The 17,714-nt window shown below is 43.6% G+C and overlaps 1 protein-coding gene across 1 annotated transcript in view; it reads right to left on the bottom strand.

Annotated features, from left to right (window-relative positions):
• Positions 1–7,585: 7,585 nt before the first annotated feature.
• pkdcca (protein kinase domain containing, cytoplasmic a) overlaps positions 7,586–17,714 on the bottom strand; it is a 56,987-nt gene continuing 46,858 nt past the window's right edge. Inside the window, exons 6-7 of the mRNA XM_041208989.1 lie at positions 10,194–10,367; positions 7,586–9,042 (exon numbers count right to left, since the gene is read on the bottom strand). Of these exons, the coding sequence (XP_041064923.1) occupies positions 8,957–9,042; positions 10,194–10,367 (260 nt within the window). The 3' untranslated portion in view covers positions 7,586–8,956. The remainder of the gene's footprint in view (positions 9,043–10,193; positions 10,368–17,714) is intronic.

The raw sequence follows: 17,714 nt of genomic DNA, 5'->3' as shown, positions 1-17,714 counted from the left end.
CTCTTCTTATACAGTATAAATTGTTGTTTCCCCTGACATTGGTATTTTCTTGTGAATTGTCCTGATGAGTGCCGGACGAAAAGCTTTGACAAAAAAACTCTCTCTTTTCAGCAGTACTCAACTGAAGATTGTTGAGCCTTTCGTGCCACCCTGAGGAAGTCCTGCAGTCATGTCCTGGGACTGAGATGATTGACCTCCAACAACCACAACCATCATCCTTTGTGATAGGTATGACTCCAACCAGTGGAGAGATTTCCCCACTTCAGTTTTGCTCAGCCTCCTTAATGTCACATTCAGTCAAATGCTGCTTTGATGCCAAGGGCAGTCAGTCTCGCTTCATCTCTTGAGTTCAGCTCTCTTGTGCAGGTTTGGACCAAGAGGTCAGGAGCTGAATGGCTCTGATGAAACCCAAACTTAGTGTCAGTGAGCATGTTATTGCTGACTAAGCGCTGCTTGATAGCACTGTTGATGACAACATTCCCTTTGCTGATGATCTGGAGTAAACTGGAAGTAATTGTCCAAGTTGGGTTTGTCCTGCTTTTTGTGGGCAGGACATACCTGGGATATTTTCCACCTTGCCGGTTAGGTGCCAGTGCTGTACCTGTACTGGAACAACTTGGTTATAGCCATGGCCAGTTCTGGAGCACAAGTCTTCAAAACTATTGCTGGAATATTGTCAGGGCCACAGCCTTTGTAGTATCAAATGTCTTCTGCTGTTTCTTGACATCACGTGGAGTGAACCATATTGCCTGAAGACTGGAAACTGTGATGCTGGAGACATCTGGAGGAAGCCAAGATGTATCATCCACTCAGCACTTTTGGCTGAAGATGGTTGCAAATGCTTCAGTTTTATCTGTTGCTCTGATTTGCTGACCCCCACCCCCTGCCCCCATACCATTGAGGATGGAGATATTTGTGGATCTCCTCCTCCTGTTGATTGTTTAATTGCCCCCCACCATTCACAACTGGCTGTAGCAGGACTGCAGAGTTTAGATCTGATCTGTTGATGTGGAATCACATAGCTGTCTACTGCATGCTGTTTCCGCTGTTTGGCAAGTATGTGGGTGTTGTAGCTGTAGTGTTACAGCTTCACCAGGTTGACACCTCATTTTTAGGTATGCCTGGTGCTGCACCTACCATTCCCTCCTGCACTCTTCATTGAAGCAGGGTTGATGGTAATGGCAGAGTAGGGCATGTGTCGGACAACCAAGCTGTGACTGAATACAATTCTGCTGCTGCTGCTGGTCCACTGTACCTCAGGGATGCACAGTTTTGTGTTGCTCAAAAGCTATCCCACAACATAATGGAGGGTGTCCTCAAAATGGGACTTTGTCTGCATGAGGCTTGTGCAGCAGTCACTCCTCCAGGGACAGATAATTCTGCAACAGGTAGATTGGTAAGGATGAGGTCAAATTGGCTTTTCCCTCTTGGTCCCATCACCACCTGCCACAGACCCGGTCTAGTAACTAAATCCTTCAGGACTCGATCACTCTGTCAGTACCCAGGGTGCATTCTGTACCGTTGCCCCCGTCAATGCTTCTTCCAAGTAGTGTTCAACATGGAGGAGCACTGATTCATCAGCTGAGGGAGGGCAGTAGGTGGTAATCAGCAGGAGGTTTCCTTGCCCATGTTTGACCTGATTCCATGTGACTTCATGGGGTCCAGAGTCAATGTTTATGACCCCCAGGACAACTCTCTTCCAATTATATACCACTGTGCCACCACCTCTACTGGGTCTGTACTGTCGGTTGGACAGGACATACCCAGCGATGGCAAAGGTGGTGTCTGGGAAATTGTCTGTCTCAACACATTTGAAAATTGACTGAATCCCATTATAAGGTATGATTCAGTGAACATTACTATGTCAGGCTGTTGCTTGACTAGTCTGTGCGACAGCTGTCCTGATTTTGGCACAAGCCGCCAGACGTTAATAAGGAGGAATTTGCAGGGTTGACAGAGCTGGGTTTGCTGTTTTCATTTCTGGTGCCTTGGTGGTGCATCCTTTTTGACTTTGTAGTGGCTTGCTGGGCCATTTAAGCACCAACCACATTGCTGTGGGTCTGGAGTCACATGTAGGCCAGACCGATAAGGACAGCAGATTTCCTTCCCTAAAGGACATTAATGAAGCAGATGGGTATTTGTGACAATAGACAATGGTTTCATGGTTTTAATTTAGCTTTTATTTAGTTTAAAATAGCTTTTAATTCCAGATTTATTAAATAATTAAATTTAAATTTGGCCAGCTGCCCCCTGTGTCCCCAAAGCATTAGTCTGAGTCTCTGCATTACTAGGCCAGTGAGATTACCACTATGCCACCGGCACTCTCTTGACTAATGGTAATTCATATCCTGTATCAAGGACATAGGGTGCTCATTAATATTTCTCAATTTGACTTTGATATTGTTAGGTTCACCACTGAGTCTGTGGAAGTATTTTTCCAGAGAGGCAGAAGCTATTGACAACTAAAGTCACAAGCCCACAAGGAGAGCAGCACAGTAACAGTGGAAGGATTTGGCCAGAGCAACCAGTGACAACTCCAAAACTCTATGGCAACTTAGTGCCAGGAAGAGTTTAATAACCTTGCCAAGGGTGGCAAGGTAGAATGAACCAGCTACATCCTTCAAGAGTGTACAAACGATTGTTTGCCATTTACAATCATCTCTCCCTCACCATATTAAGGCCCTTGAATGACATGCCAAAAACATCCATGAGGTTATACGATGCTCCTTATACTTCTAGCTGTCACCTGCAAAAGTATTCTTCCACTCGCATCCTTACATGACTTTAGCCCTCTGAAGCATCATGTGACATGTAATTGTTTGGTTCATCACCCCATTACAGGCTGCATGCAGACATCTGGGTTTGACTGTATTTTGGCCAGAAGTCATTCTCACCTTTTGGAATATGTTCTTTGGAGAAGACCACCTATAACAGCTGACAAAAATTGGTAATAGGCAGTGAACCTCTAAACTGCTGCCTACTCATACCAAAAAAGAGGAAACAGTGGAGCACTTGGGAATGTGGCCATAGTGGAAGAGCTAGGTGGAGAGCTAGCAAGGCAAGTGCCAGCTGCAAATTTGTAATAATATTCTGCCTCACTTTTTTCTGATCCTATTGCACTGAACACTGAATAATGTCACAAAAACCTCAAGTTACTCGCATTACTGAAAGTGACCCATGAACTCTTCTCTCGGCATTTTGGCCTATTTTCTTTGTCGAGATGTGTTTGAGGAAATGGAGAAGATTCAGGCCCCTGTGCATCTGGCCCTGTCGGCACTTCAGTGTATGTTTCATCACTCACTCACCCCTCTTTCAAGCACTAACTCCGAGATATTTGAGGAATAGGAGAATGTGTCAGAGGGGAATATATTAAATTAAACGGGCATGAATGAGTAGGAGCAGCTGTCAGTGGAAGGTATTGAGGAAGACATTGCTAATTGGAATGTTTTCCCCCAATGGAAGACTAATTCTCACAGATCTGCTTTTAAAATGAGTATTAAACTCACATGTAAATACTGAGGAACATTCTAGACAGTGTGAATAAGTGGTGCAGTCCGCTACCTGTATGAATAGTACCATGGTGTATGCTTTGCAGTATGTGGAAGCCTCCACCAGATCTTCACTGAACTTCTGTAAAACAGAAACCCTACAGTCATCTTGCTCAATGGATGCTCAGACTGTTGCCTTAGGGGCCTGAGGCATCAAACTGGGGAGAACTGTCTGTCTGGCCCCTGAGTGAATCACACTAGAATACACTTACCTGACTTTACTGATCTCATTAATACTATTAGGCCCTCTTTTCCATGGATAAATGGCCATGGGAAATCTCCTAACAGTATGAGTGTTGTGGCAAAAGTTAACACATGATGTTGCTTTCTCTCATGATTGCAGTACCCCAACTAACCTCCACTGACCCCACCCCCGCCCCATACCTATATGTTTCTGAAATAGTCAAGCTAGCCATGGAGGTGTACAAGTGGTATAGACTTCAGCAAGTCCTTCTTTCCATGAGACAGGGCCATCTTAGTTCCAAGAGCCTCATTAAAGATCAAAAGAGAGAGCGATTTCTTGTATTCCTGTAGCTCTGAGTAGAAGACAAGATTACTTTTAAGAGTTCACAGCGGTACCAAGGCAAAACATGGTGATAACAAAGCATAAGGTATGCACACTATATGTTTTTTTTATTAAAACTACGGCTCCGTTGTATTTGTTCTTGGCAAGATTGAAAGATTTCTTTTATCCAGGAATGGGATTTGTGTATTTTGCAGCATATGTGGAAATTTCTATACGTGAGGACATGTCATTGATGGGAAGGAGAGAAGATCAACACAGGACTGTTGATGGACAGCTTATACACCATAGTGAGCGTGAGGTTTCCTATATTTTGGTTCATGAATGCCCTTTCAGGGGACTAAAGGCTATCCTTCATAACATCTTCCATTTACTGCTCTTGCTCATAGAATGATAAAATAATAAAACACAGAAGGAGGATATTTGGCCTATCATCTTCGTGCTGGCTCCTTAAAAGAATCACTCTCCTGCTATTTCCCCATAACCCTGCAAAATGTTCTCTGGGTTTTTATCCAATTCCTCTTTTGAAAAATCTTATTGAATCCGCTTCCATCGCTCTTTCAAGCAGCACATACCAGATTGTAACAACTTGCTATGCAAAAATAAATTCTCCTAACTTTGCTTCTTGTTCTTTTGCCAATTACTTTAAAAAGCTCCTTAGGTTGGTAGAAGTGCCTCTGCTTTATCTCCTGGAGCTCCATTGGGTTGGTGCCATGTGTTCCCACTGCTGCTTCACAAGCCTGGCTCCCCAATGCTGCTCCTCCTTTTTCTTCAGGAAGAAGGAGTAGAGATGATGACCCAAGGAGAAACCCATTGCAGCTTCTTTTCAGAGGGAGAGCTGAGATATGAGTTATAGCCCCACAGCAAGTGATAGTAATTCAGTGTGCAGAGTGGTTGCATTGAAAAGAAAGGTAAAAAAATTTGTAAAGCTTTCAATGATCTGTGCTTGGCTCATTAAAGTAGATGGTGACTATGCCCAATGCGCAGCACCCCCCTCTCCCCCGCCCCCCCTCAACGATTCCCTAGTTTTCACTTTGGCATCACATAAAGCCTGAGGAATTAAAATGGGGTCACATCGGGAAAAAGTTTGTAAAGCGCTAGCCTAGTGATTTTTACTTTACAGTCATAATCACTGCTGAGCACAAATGCAGTACAAATGATCAAAGATGGAATGCATGATGTTAGTAAGTCAGCAAATCATTCCACCTTCATTAAAATGCTGGAAATGACAGTGGAAACTTGATGAGAAGAAAAGAGTCAAGGGTCTGGTGTAATGGTCCCTGCGTCCATGTGAAAACCAGGCAATACTTGGCAGAAAATCCAGGCTGAATGCAAAATCTGGACAGCCCACAACACCTCGTGGAAGAATGAGCCTCCAAAGCTTAAGGGGAAGATTTTCTCCTCGTCAGGCAGGCACGAGAACAGCCACACAACAGTCCGCCGCCCGCAATCAGGCCCCGACCGCGACTTCACCCTGGCTGACCAATTAACAGCCAGCCAGTGTGAATTGCGCGCTGAAACGCTCAGCGTTGCCTAGGTGGGGGGGGTGAGGAGGGCGAGCGCGGAAGTTGGCACATGCGCATGGATGCACTCAGTGAAAGGTCTCTGAAGGCACAGAGCTGCCTTGGGGAGCTGAAGAGTTTTCACATTAAAAATAAAGTTTTCAAAAAAAAGGAAAACATGTTACATGAGCAGGGACAAGTTGAAAATGAGTTCTAAAAATTTTTGTTTTATTTTTAATTGACATCGGAAACCTCATCGCGTCTGTGGATGAGATTTCCTCAAAAATCCAAAGGCCACTTGGCCTATTCACCCATCCAACAACTGTAAGGTTGGACAGGCAGGGAAAAATTCTATTTAATTAATTGACTGATGGCCTTAACAACTCTCATAATTGTCGGTGGGTGAGCTGCTGACTCCCTCACTTGCCCGCCGACCGAAATATCGCACAAGTGCGCGATGACATTAGGATGCTCACCCAACGTCATCGCACGCTATTTCCCGCTCATGCTTGTCAGGCACGGGCCCGCAGGCCAAGCTGAAAATCCAGGCCTAAATGTTTTTGGTTCCTGTGTGAAGAGTGATTGGGCAAGATATTAAAAAGGCCCTTGTCCCTTTGGGAACTCTATTGCAGTATGTACAAGTGTCGTCAGAAGAGGGGAAAACAGGAGGCAGGGGGGTCAAGGGGAGAAACGTAATGGGCCGTGTAAACATCTTGTTCAACATTTCGATGAACAAGCATTCTAGTGCTGCCCTCCCCTCAACAACTCCAACCCCCTCACCTCAAAGCAGAATTCGCAAAGTTTCCTTCTCCAACCCTCATTAGCAAAGTTGGAATTTTTATTCTGTAGTTAAAGACATTTTTAAACATCACAGATTACCTCCCACAATACAGAGATGTTAACGTGGACTGTGTATTAAAAAAAATGCCAGTAGCATTCAGAAGTATGAGGAAATGGTTACTAAATCACCCTGTGTTCCTATTCCTATCATCCCATTGTCCTACAGTCACTTTTCATCAATGGCTGCTGGTTTTGTACTGAGTAAATATCATTCAGCTGCTTTTTATTTTCAGATTTGTTTATCTTGTGCTCTGGGTCAGCCATTCAGCAGACCCTGGATCTTCTTTCAGAGCAAGGGTTAGAGCTTCTCAGGTCTGAAGTAGAATGAATGGATGTATTTGGAAAGGCAAAAGGGCAGGTCAGCCTGTTTGAACCTCACAGTGAGGATAGAGTAACAAGCAATCCATCACACCTGCTCCATACAACATGGGCATTTCTTTAATGTGAAGCACTGTCCATCTGTTAACTGGTTTAAACACATTATTTGTCTTACAAATTTATCTATTTCAACGAGCAGTTTGGGATGCTGGAATCCTGCTTCTTTCCCCTCCCCCATAGTTTAAAAGGCTTTGATGGACTGTGCTGTGTTCTAGTCTAATCAAGTGTATAATCAAAAATCATTTTGTCCTGGCTACACACAGACCTCACCACACGAAGCACAGCCTTTGTAGATTGGATTCTGCGATCGTCAGACTGAACAGGTCTGTCACAATTTAGATTTATGGGATCCGCAACACAACATGCCACCAGCAGCCCCAGCTTATCAACTGCACCCAAATCGCACAAGCAACCCTCACAGAGCATAGGTAGCAATCTGCGAAGTTTCAACTTGCAGTGATAAGAGTGAAAATGTCATTGCCTCATAACAATGCAACATTTCCCCACTGCGTGACCGCATGGTACTCCACAGTTCCCTATGCAACTTCCGCTCCCCAAATACCACCACCTTTCACCCCACCTCTGCCCCCATCCCTTGCCTAGTTGTGGCTCCCACACCACACTAAGAAAGTCATTCCAGATGTGGCTGTCAGGCCAACTTATTCTGCTGCAACTGGGGAAAATAAAAGCTGCTGAGAAGCATAACATCTGCCCCTGAGAGGTCCCAGGCCTCAGTATTCACACAGGAACCCACACTCGCACTCAACAAAAGACGCTTGATGTTCACTTCATCAAGTTTAATGCTGTTTTAATACAAAAAAATAAATAAATGTTTACTAAAAATATGTATATCACATTTAAAAAAATATTAGAGGTGATTTTCTGACTTTATGCTCTCAGTGGAAAGCTTCACCCATATCAGAAAGTCAGGCATGATTTCTATGATGCCTTAAAACAATAACCAGAAAACCATGCACAGGGCACACCTCAATTTCCAATATGAGCTCTGCTGGGCAATATTCCCTCACTGAAATGCAAAGTTAGAAAATGACCTGTTGGAGCCAGAAAGGATCATGACAGATGTCAATGCATCAATAATACTTTCACTGAAAGCAAATAAGCAAGACAAACTTTGTCCATCAAAAGAAAATAAATTTTAAAATACACCTGATCAGTTGCCACTTGTTCTTGGTGTATACTATTGCTTTAATTTTCTCACATTTTTCGGTTCCCCTTCTCTGCTCATGTTACTGAACAGCACTGAACTGATAAACATTGGTACTGTCAAAATAACGAAAGACTTGTGTTATTAGGTAACAGGTTAGTGAAGTGAATGGCAAAAGTCGTGCCTTGGAATTAGATATGAGGAGTATTAGAAGAAACTGGTTAATGCCAGTTAACATAGCAGAAAAAAGAATTTCATCTGAACGTGTTAATATTCCAAGGGCCTATCTCCGAGGGATAGATTTCAAACCTGAGATTCCCTGAGATTTTGGGGGGGACAATTTGGAATGGAGGGTCCACTTCCCCATTGCCCACATACATTCCTCTATCCACTATGAGGAATAGCATCAATGGAAATCTGAGAACAACTCTGCAGGAAGCAACTGTGTAGCAAGTAGCATAGGGGAAGGATAGACAATACAAAGGAAATAAAAACGAGGGCAAATAAAACGCTCTTGTTACATTCCAATATTGAAAATGCCAGGAGCTCAGTGTGACTGAATTCATTTCTGTATCCTGACATATGGAAAATTGTTATTAGTCATACATTAACATTTTCAAAATGGCCTCTTCATCTACTTTAAGCAATGCCTTATAGGTTGGCCTATTTCATGCAGCATCCTGAGATGGTTTTATTGCTTGCTCAGTGACAAGAGAAGTGGAGGGGATTTCCAGACCGAATAATGTCTAAACAAAATGACAGCGACCTTGCATTAGAAAGCCACATCCACGTGTGGATTTTTTCTTCAGTTCACTTTCCCCACCCTCGCAATATTGCACGTTTTCCAGGTGATCCTGATCACCTCTCTTTCGTCCCATCTCATGACACTTTAGTGAGAAAAACACACAAGCAGCAGTGCAGGGGCACTTAATCCCACAGCGGGCCTTGCTTTTTATTCCGGATCGCTTGTGCTCTTGAATGTCCAAAGCTCATCTGGTGCTCAGCCTGTCACTTTCACAAATGTTATCTTCTCTGCAGCAGGAACCATGCGATTCGAGCTGGTTTTGAAGAAAACAAGATGCCGTCCTGTGAATGGAAGAGAAGAGATATCTGGTCATAATTTCACTCAAGTGAGAAAACAAATACTGAACTGCTGGAATCCCACTCACGCTTGTTTCAGTAAAGATAGTCAAATATGCCAAATGATGAGTTTCCTTCACCTGTCCACTTTAATTAGACGGGACTTTATTTTCAAAACTTCCTGTTAAATTACAGAAGCAGCATATTATGCTGACAGACAAGCACCCATTACAGTCACTGCTACACTGGTTATCCTTCTGCAGCTCATAGAAGTAATTAAAGCCATCTTTCAGTAGAGTGTCATTTGCAGATTTCATCAGTGCCTGGTGTTTTCACACTCTGACCTCGTACAAGCTGAACTGAGCTCCCACTCACATTCTCCAACAGCTGGACTTGATCCCAGCCTGTGCTGGCAGTGATCACTGATGCATGCATCAAGATATGACAGGGAATGATAGATCAGTGGTTCATGCAGCTCACCACTGGAATGCACATTGTGGCTTGCTGTGACTTTCCTTTTAACTAAACTCCCTTCCTCCTCTATGCCATCCAATCGTACTGCACAGCACTTTTTCTTTAGAAATCTTTTTTATTTTCAAAACAGTTAAAGCCTGTCTACATACATATTTTAAAAAATAACTCATGAAACTCGCATCCTGTTTGAATTTGGATGCTCTACAATTTGGAAGAGTGATTACCGTCATTCTGGGGTTCCTTGAGTACTCTAAATATTGTTATTACGCTGTTGGAAAATGCCCTTAAATTAAGATTGTCATGGTGCTGTGCATTTTCTCAGGTAAATGAAATAAAACCATATCAGTGTGACAAATAGACATGGCAGTGCTGGGATTCCCCTGGGAGTTGGTGCAGTAAGGTTTATCTTCCACTTTGAATAACAATCATCAGCAAGACTGAGGAAGAATATGAGCAAGGCCACCATCTTATCTTGTTTATGAAAAGACAAATAGAATAGAAAATTTTGGTTAAGACTCAGAATCTCAATAATAAAAACCCCATTCGCGAATATTGTCAAGAAGGTACACCTAGCTCTGACCAGGCCAATATTCTCACTAAATTTGCCCCAATATGGTGAGGTTTTCACCCACCCATTGTCTTCATACTGGATTGGATTTTGTCTGAACCAAAATAAGGTTTACCTGTCCAAGTTGTCTGATTGGTTAGAACAAAAGCATGGCACTGGGAATGATTGTCACATATCTCCATGGCCTCATTAAGATCATAGACGGACAGCAGGCAGCCTTCGTGGTGGTAAGATGGCCAACACCTATAGTTTTCATCTGGTACAACAACATTGGCTAATTGTTTGTATTCTGCAAACCAAGCAAATAAATGATGTCAGCATCATTAATCTATGAACCAAACCAAACTGCATGAAACTGGAGGAGCAAATCTTGGTTTTCAAGCATGAACAGTGTGTGTGTTAGGTATCCACTCATGTCAAAAACAAGCTGCATCATGGAGATTAATTGATCTTATTCACCACCCTCTTATTTTATTGTCTTTCTCCCTATTCCTATAAATCCTATTAACATTTGCCTCCATGACCGTGTCTTACTTTCTTGTGTTCTCCAGCAAGAGAAATGCCATAAGTCACGAGGACAGTTCACATGCCAAAGATTGGCAATTCCTAGGAGGTCGCTATTGTCCTTCATGATACTCCCGTGGTCTGGAGGAAAGCTAGTCGGCCTGGTAAAATTCCATATCAGAGAAGAGTGTAAAAACGCTCTAATCAATGATCAAATGGTCTATTTGTTATAAACAAGTTACCCGTGAGATTACATTAAATACACTTTCATGTATCATGGAGTCCAGGCGCAATCTCAGCCTTGATCAGGGCACAATCCTTTATGCCACTAGAATTCCATTCACTTTGTCTTTGGTCTATTTTCAAGCAATGATGCAAGTGTCCACCTCAAACATTCTGGCACCCTATTTAAATATTAATTTAGGGTTTGGAATGCCCAGTTCCCACCATTCTGACATGTAGGACATCGTGCCCTATGTGAGATGAGCAACCAGGGTTGCTGCACAAGGTAATTAAGTAGCACAATGTGGAAAGATACAGTAAAGCTGAGGTAATTGTATTTTCAGCCATTTTTTGGCCTTTTTTATCATCTTCCACTCATGCCACCCAACCCCCTCAACCCATCCCCACCTCTGCCATTGAGCCTTTGTGTCAATTGTTGTACATTTTGTTTCCATTACTGGCATCAATGTCTTGCCCAATGGGAATTCCTTCATCAGGCATAGTTAGAAGATAAGCACCAATATGGATGTCAAACAATTTAAGCCATTTGCTGACACCTGCACCATGCCCCTATCCCCTCCCACACACTCACAACCACCTCGCCCCCACCGCAACCCACACCACCCTCCCCTCAGCCCCAGGTATCTCCAGACACAACATACCACCCTTTAGCTGAGAATCCTTTTCCGATAGGAAGCTGGTATGACGAACTAGATGGCATCACTAAGCTATGTGAATGCTTGGCTAACTGTACTATCAGATTCTTCTACAATTTTTCACGTTGTTAATATCACAGGATGAAAGGCGCGATTTGATTGGGCATAATCAACATGGATTTATGAATGGGAAATCATGGGCAGAACATTACGCTTGGTGTGCGGGCGCGCACCCGATACGCCTGAGCATAAAATGACGTGCGATGATGGCAGCCGAGAGTCCCGACATCATCTCGCAGTCTCGTGATATTTCATTCGGCAGGCACGCGCCAGAGTCAGCTGCACGCCCGCCGACAATTGAAAGGCCTACTAACGCCATTAAGAAGCTAATTAAATTCAAATTTACACTGCCTGTCCAACCTAATGGTTGGCGGGCAGGCGAAAAGGACAAGCAGCCTTTACATTTTGTAAGGAAACCTCATCCACAGGCGGTTCACTTGCTGAAAGACTGGCATTTTGTAGGAGGTCACTCATAAAGCAAATAAACATCAAATAAAAATTTTATTTTTGAATTAAAAGCATGTCCCAGCTCATGTGACAAGGTCACATGAGGGGACATGTTTTATGGCAATTTTATTTCCTTTGTTTCTTTTTTAAACAGCGGCTCCGTGCCTCAGGGAGATTGAAGCACTCTTTTGTGAGTATGCGCGAACCATCGCACTAGGCCCACTCACACTCCTCCCACCGCCCACACAGGCAGCGCTGCCACTCACATTCCACACTGGGCGGGCCTTAATTGTCCCGTCAGCGTGAAATCACGATGTGAAGCCAATCGCAGGCTGCGGTCAGCTTCCTGGCCGCCCCCGCCAAGCACCCCTGCCAAGGGCAAAATCCTGCCCCATGTTTGACAAACCGGTTGGAGTTTTTTGAGGATGTTGCTAATAGAATTGATAAAGGGGAGTTGGTGGATGGAGTGGACTTGGATTTTCTGAAGGCTTTCGATAAAGTTTGGTAGGAGGGACAGATGTGCAGAGCATTTCTTAAACAGCGAAACATAGAAACATAGAAAACAGAAGCAGGAATAGGTCATTCGGCCCTTCGAGCCTGCTCCGCCATTCAATATGATCATTGCTGATCTTCTATCTCAATGCCATACTCCTGCTCTCTCCCCATACCCCTTAATTGTAAAATTCTTCAGCTCCCTGAGGCAGCCCTGTGCTTCAGTGCACACTGCCCCACACATGCGCAGACTTTAGCGCTCGCACTCCTCTTGCCGTCACTCCGGCAGCGCTGAGGTTCTCAGCGAGTGTTTCACACAGGCTGGCCATTAATTGGCCAGCCAGTTTGAAATTGCAGTCGGCGCACGATTGCGGGTGGCGGTCCATTTCCCGGCTGCTACCGGGCTTGCCCGCCGCGCTCACCCAACAAAGGGAAAATCCTGCTCAAGATGTTGGACATACTAGGAGCTCCCTTCCTAATAGCACTGTGAGTATATCTACATCACATGGTTCAAGAAGGTAGCTCACCACTGCCTTTTCAAGGGTAATTAGGGATAGACAACAATTGCTGGTCTGGCCAGCAATGCCCACATCCCATGAAAGAATAAAAAAAATACTACACAGAAACAGGTTATTCATCCTGACCATTTCATCTCGGCGTTTATGCTCCACTGGAGCCTCCCCCCATCTTTTTTTATCTATAGCTATCATCGTAACTCTAATAATCTTGGAGTGCAGGACTGGTTTCTTGTAAGAAACAGTAAGCTTTATTTACAGGCTCCCAGGTGAGGCTACATGCTTGTTCCAAGACCAAGGTTAAAAAGCTCCAGCCCTAAGACTCCCCACGCTTAGGGCTGATTGGTCTATACAGTCACATGGTCTCCATAACAGTAAGAAAGGGTTTAACTTACAATCATTACAGTGACCATCCATTCCCTTATTCTTTATATACTTACCTGGCTTCCTCTTAAAGCATCTGAAATATTTGCTTCAACCACTTCTCATGGTATCAAGTTCCACATTTTCATCACCCTTTTGATAAAAAACTTTTTTCCGAATTCCCGATTGGATTTCTTGGTGACTGTCATAAATTGATGGCCTCTATTTGTGCTCTTCCCTATAGTGGATCCTCTCCAGCACAAACTTTCACAATTTTAAAAGCCTTTATCAGGTTACCCGCAGCCTTCTTTTTTCAAGAGAAAAGAGACCCAGACTGTCAATCCTTTCCTGATATGGATACCCAAGGCATTTCTGTACATTTTCTCTGCAGTCTCTCCAGTGCCTCTATATCCTTTCATAATATGGTTACCCCGGCAGACGTCATGCTTATTTTGAGGAACTGACAATGATGATGATAGCAACCAAAACTGAATGCAGTACTCTATGTGAGATCTAACCAAAGTTCGACACAAGTTTAGGATAATTTCCCTACCGTTCAATTCTACCCCTCTAGAAATAAAGCCTACTGCTTGGTTTTCTTTTTTTAAACAGCCTTGCTAACCTGTGGCGCAACTTTTAGTGATTGGTATATTTGGTCTTCTGAGACCCACCTAGACTTGCACCTTCCAAGTTATAAGTGACCTCCTTACTCTTCATACCAAAACGTGCTACCTCACATTTATCTGTGCTGAACTTCATTTGCCAATTATTTGATTATTCTGCAAGTTTATTAATGTCCACCTGTAGTTTTTTGCAGTCTTCTTCAGTAACACCACCCAACCGCCCCCAATTTGCTGTAATCTGTAAATTCAGAAAATATGTTTTTGATTCCAAAGTCCAAATCGTTAATGTAATGTATGAACAGCTGCAGTCCCAGCAGCAAACCTTGTGGATGAACACTTTCCACATTCTGCCACTGAATAACTAGCCTCTATGCCTAGTCTCCATTTTTTTTTAACAGAGCCAGCTAGAAATCCATGCTGCCACTTGTCCTCTGACTCTTCATTCTCTGACCTTTTCATTTGTCTAATATGGGGCACATTATCGAAGGCCTTTTGAAAACCGAGATAAATGTTTTTGTTGATGTTGTTTCATGACATGACTGGACATGACCTGGGCTTGCAGTAATTTGTAGCCTGGACTACCCGAGTATGACAAAGTGCTATTTTTAAATGAGATTTTGTTGAAATGTACTTCTTTGGAATGTTGCTTTAATCTCAGTGTAGTGCTTCTGCTAATCAGATACAAAGTCAGAAGGTTAAGATGAACTGCAACAAATAATTACAATTATAGTTGCATTTTTTTACCTCCTAGTTATTTATAATTACAAGAGCAAGTACTATATTCATTCTTGCATGTGATTCTGATCTACCATCAAATAGTGCCATACTATCACAGATCAGGACATGGAAAGATTAAATATCTGTAATTACCTGCAATAACCAATGGCTCTTTGAACTTGGAGGCCTGGTCTGATTTTGATTTCAAAAGAATGTTAATTGCCTTGCCTTTATCACTCAATGAATTTTATTGAAATTTCTTTATCCCTTTTTAGTGAGTAGAGTAGCAGTTTTGGAGCATAGGAATACAGAAGCAGGAATAAGACCATTCAGCCCCTTGAGTCTGCTCCATTATTTAATTAGATTATAGCTGATCCGTATCTTAATTTCGTTTACTGCCTTAACTCCAAATCAATTTACCTGACAGAAAAAGAATTTACTGTTAAGCATTTAGCGTAAGTCAATTTGCAGTCTAAATAGAATTTTTTCACATGAACTTGAGTTGAAAACAATTTTACAACAACAGGAATGGCTGAATTTTCCTAAACAGGAACTACAGTACACCCAATAGTATAATAAGCTTACTCATCACAAAACCCCTAAGTTAATGGTATATTTTGGGGTGATCCATATTCTTCCTTGATCTTCTCTTTTCTAGGTGCACTCTCTAATATTATTAAGGTTCCATGATGCCAGTAGTCCTTATGAACTTACAGCAAAAGGAGGCTATTTGGCCAGTCCTATCTGTGCTGGTACCTTATTCAAGTGGCTTTTTTTTTCATGTGTGAGTTTCAACAGTGTTTTCATGTCCAGCAAAACTGCCACAATTAGACAAATGGAAAGTGGGAGATTTTCAGATGAGAGCCATTTATGTGAGACAGTGAGACCTGCAAGGCATCTTCATCTTTCATCTTCAAGGCAGGCAGGAGGAGTTAGGAAAATTCCAAGCTTGGCCTGCAAAGGTAGAATCTTCATTGCCAGGGCAGGTGTGGGCTGCAATTGGGGCAGCCCACCCAGGAAGAAGCTTAGAGGCAGCCACAGGGGCTGCTGGGTGCAGAGGTGGGCTGTCAAAAGACTTGCCTTGGCGCCATGGGACTTTGTCCCAATTAGAATAAAAACACAAAGGCCCTCCAGCCCTCACATCCCCTTACCTTCCAAACACTCCCCATGCCCCGTCCATGCCACCCCATGCCCCTCAACCAACCCCCTTCCACCACCCCCTATGGTCCTTCAGGCGCCAATGCAAAACAATGACACTTTCATGCTAATTGACCCACTGTCTAGAACCAATGAACCCTAAAGTGTATATGGGGCAGCTTTTTCCAGATGGTGAGCAGGGGGCAGGGCCTGCTCACTGACACGTAAAATGATGTCAGGCGTGCGTCCTGATGTCACCCCGCGTCATTTAGATTTTCAGTTCGGCGGGCACGCAGTAGAGTTGGCTGTGCGCCCGCCGACCTGTCAATGGCCTATTAAGGCCATTAAAAAAGTAATTGAAATGATCAATGGACCTGCCTGTCCAACCTTAAGGTTGGCAGGCAGGCAAAGAGCCCAGGCAGCCTTCCGAGAAAGCATGAAACCTCATCCACGGGCGGGATGAGGTTTCATGAAGGATTTAAAAATTTCAGAAAATTTTTAAATAAAAGTAATGGATATGTCCCAGCTCATGTAACAGTGTCACGTGAGGGAACATGTCAGGAAAATTTTTCCTACCCTTTAAAAGATTTTGAAACTTCCACCGATCTCCCTGAGATGTCGCTTTGCACAAAAGAGCGCACTCCCAGCTTAGGGAATCACCCCTCGCCCACTCAAGGAGCGCTCAGCGCTTCCGAGCGGATGCCACGCTGGGCGGGCCTTAATTGGTGCGCCCCCAACCGGGACACCAATTGGGAACCCACCCACCCACGCCTGCTTCCGCACATCCCCCACAACAGGGGTAAAATGCTGCCCATGTTTTCTGAAAAAAAACTTTGGGGAAAATCTTTCCTATGGCAGGCGGGCTGGGCGGGAGAGGAGGTGAATGCCGCCCACGATCGGCTGCGTGCCGCCATTTTATGCAAGCGGGCCAACTAAGACCCGCCCAGCGTAACGTGCGGCCAGTAGCACTCAGCACGGAGCTGCCTTGGGGAGATTGATTATGGAATAAAACATTTTAATAAATGATGTAAAAATGTATTTACACATGTCCCTTCATGAGTTGGAACATGTTTGTGAAGTTGGGAAAAATTATTTATTTATTTTATAAAAGCTTCAGGAAACCCCGCCCGTAGATGAGGTTTCCTGAAAAACGTGAAGGCCGCTTGGGCTTTTTTGGCTGCCCACCAACCTTAAGGTTGGATAGGCAGCGTTCTCAACCAGTTTAATTACTTACTTAATGGCCTTAATAGGCCGTTGACATTTCGGCAGGCGTGCAGCCGACTCCAGCACCCGCCCACCGAGCGAAATATCAAGGTGATGCATGAGGACATCAGGACATACGCCCAATGTCATCGCGTGTCACTTTTCGCGTTGGCATGTTGGGCCCACCCCTGCATGCTGACAGGAAGATTCAGTAATTCATTCATAACTTTCTCCTATGTTAAAAAAGTAATTTCACTAAAAGCTAATAAAAGTGTCAATCTCCATCCAGACCTTTTAAAGTAGCAAGAACAAAATCCACAAACCTTTGAAATCACTTAATGCTGTGTAAACAAGCACTGATAAATTGACAGTATAGATCAGAGAGCCTGAGCTGTCATTCAAACAATGATTTTTCTGGGCGCAAGTGTTTTAGTACTCTAATGGTTCTCTGGGCTCTCAGCCAAGGACACATAATATATAGGAGAAAGTTATGAATGAATTACTTTTTTAAAGCTTTTTTTATATATACCACTATATACTATAGGGATCATTGGTTCTAGACAGTGTATAGTGGGTAAATGGGCATGGAAGTGGCATAGGGGGCATGAATGGCCATAGGGGGCAGGTGGAAGGGCACAGCTTGGATCAGGTGGCAAGAGGGGCCATAGGGATGGGTCGAAGAGCAGAACTTAGCATA

This window comes from Carcharodon carcharias, chromosome 2 (assembly GCF_017639515.1).
Source record: "Carcharodon carcharias isolate sCarCar2 chromosome 2, sCarCar2.pri, whole genome shotgun sequence".
Classification (NCBI taxonomy): Eukaryota; Metazoa; Chordata; class Chondrichthyes; order Lamniformes; family Lamnidae; genus Carcharodon; species Carcharodon carcharias.
This window is presented reverse-complemented; position numbering and strand designations above follow the sequence as displayed.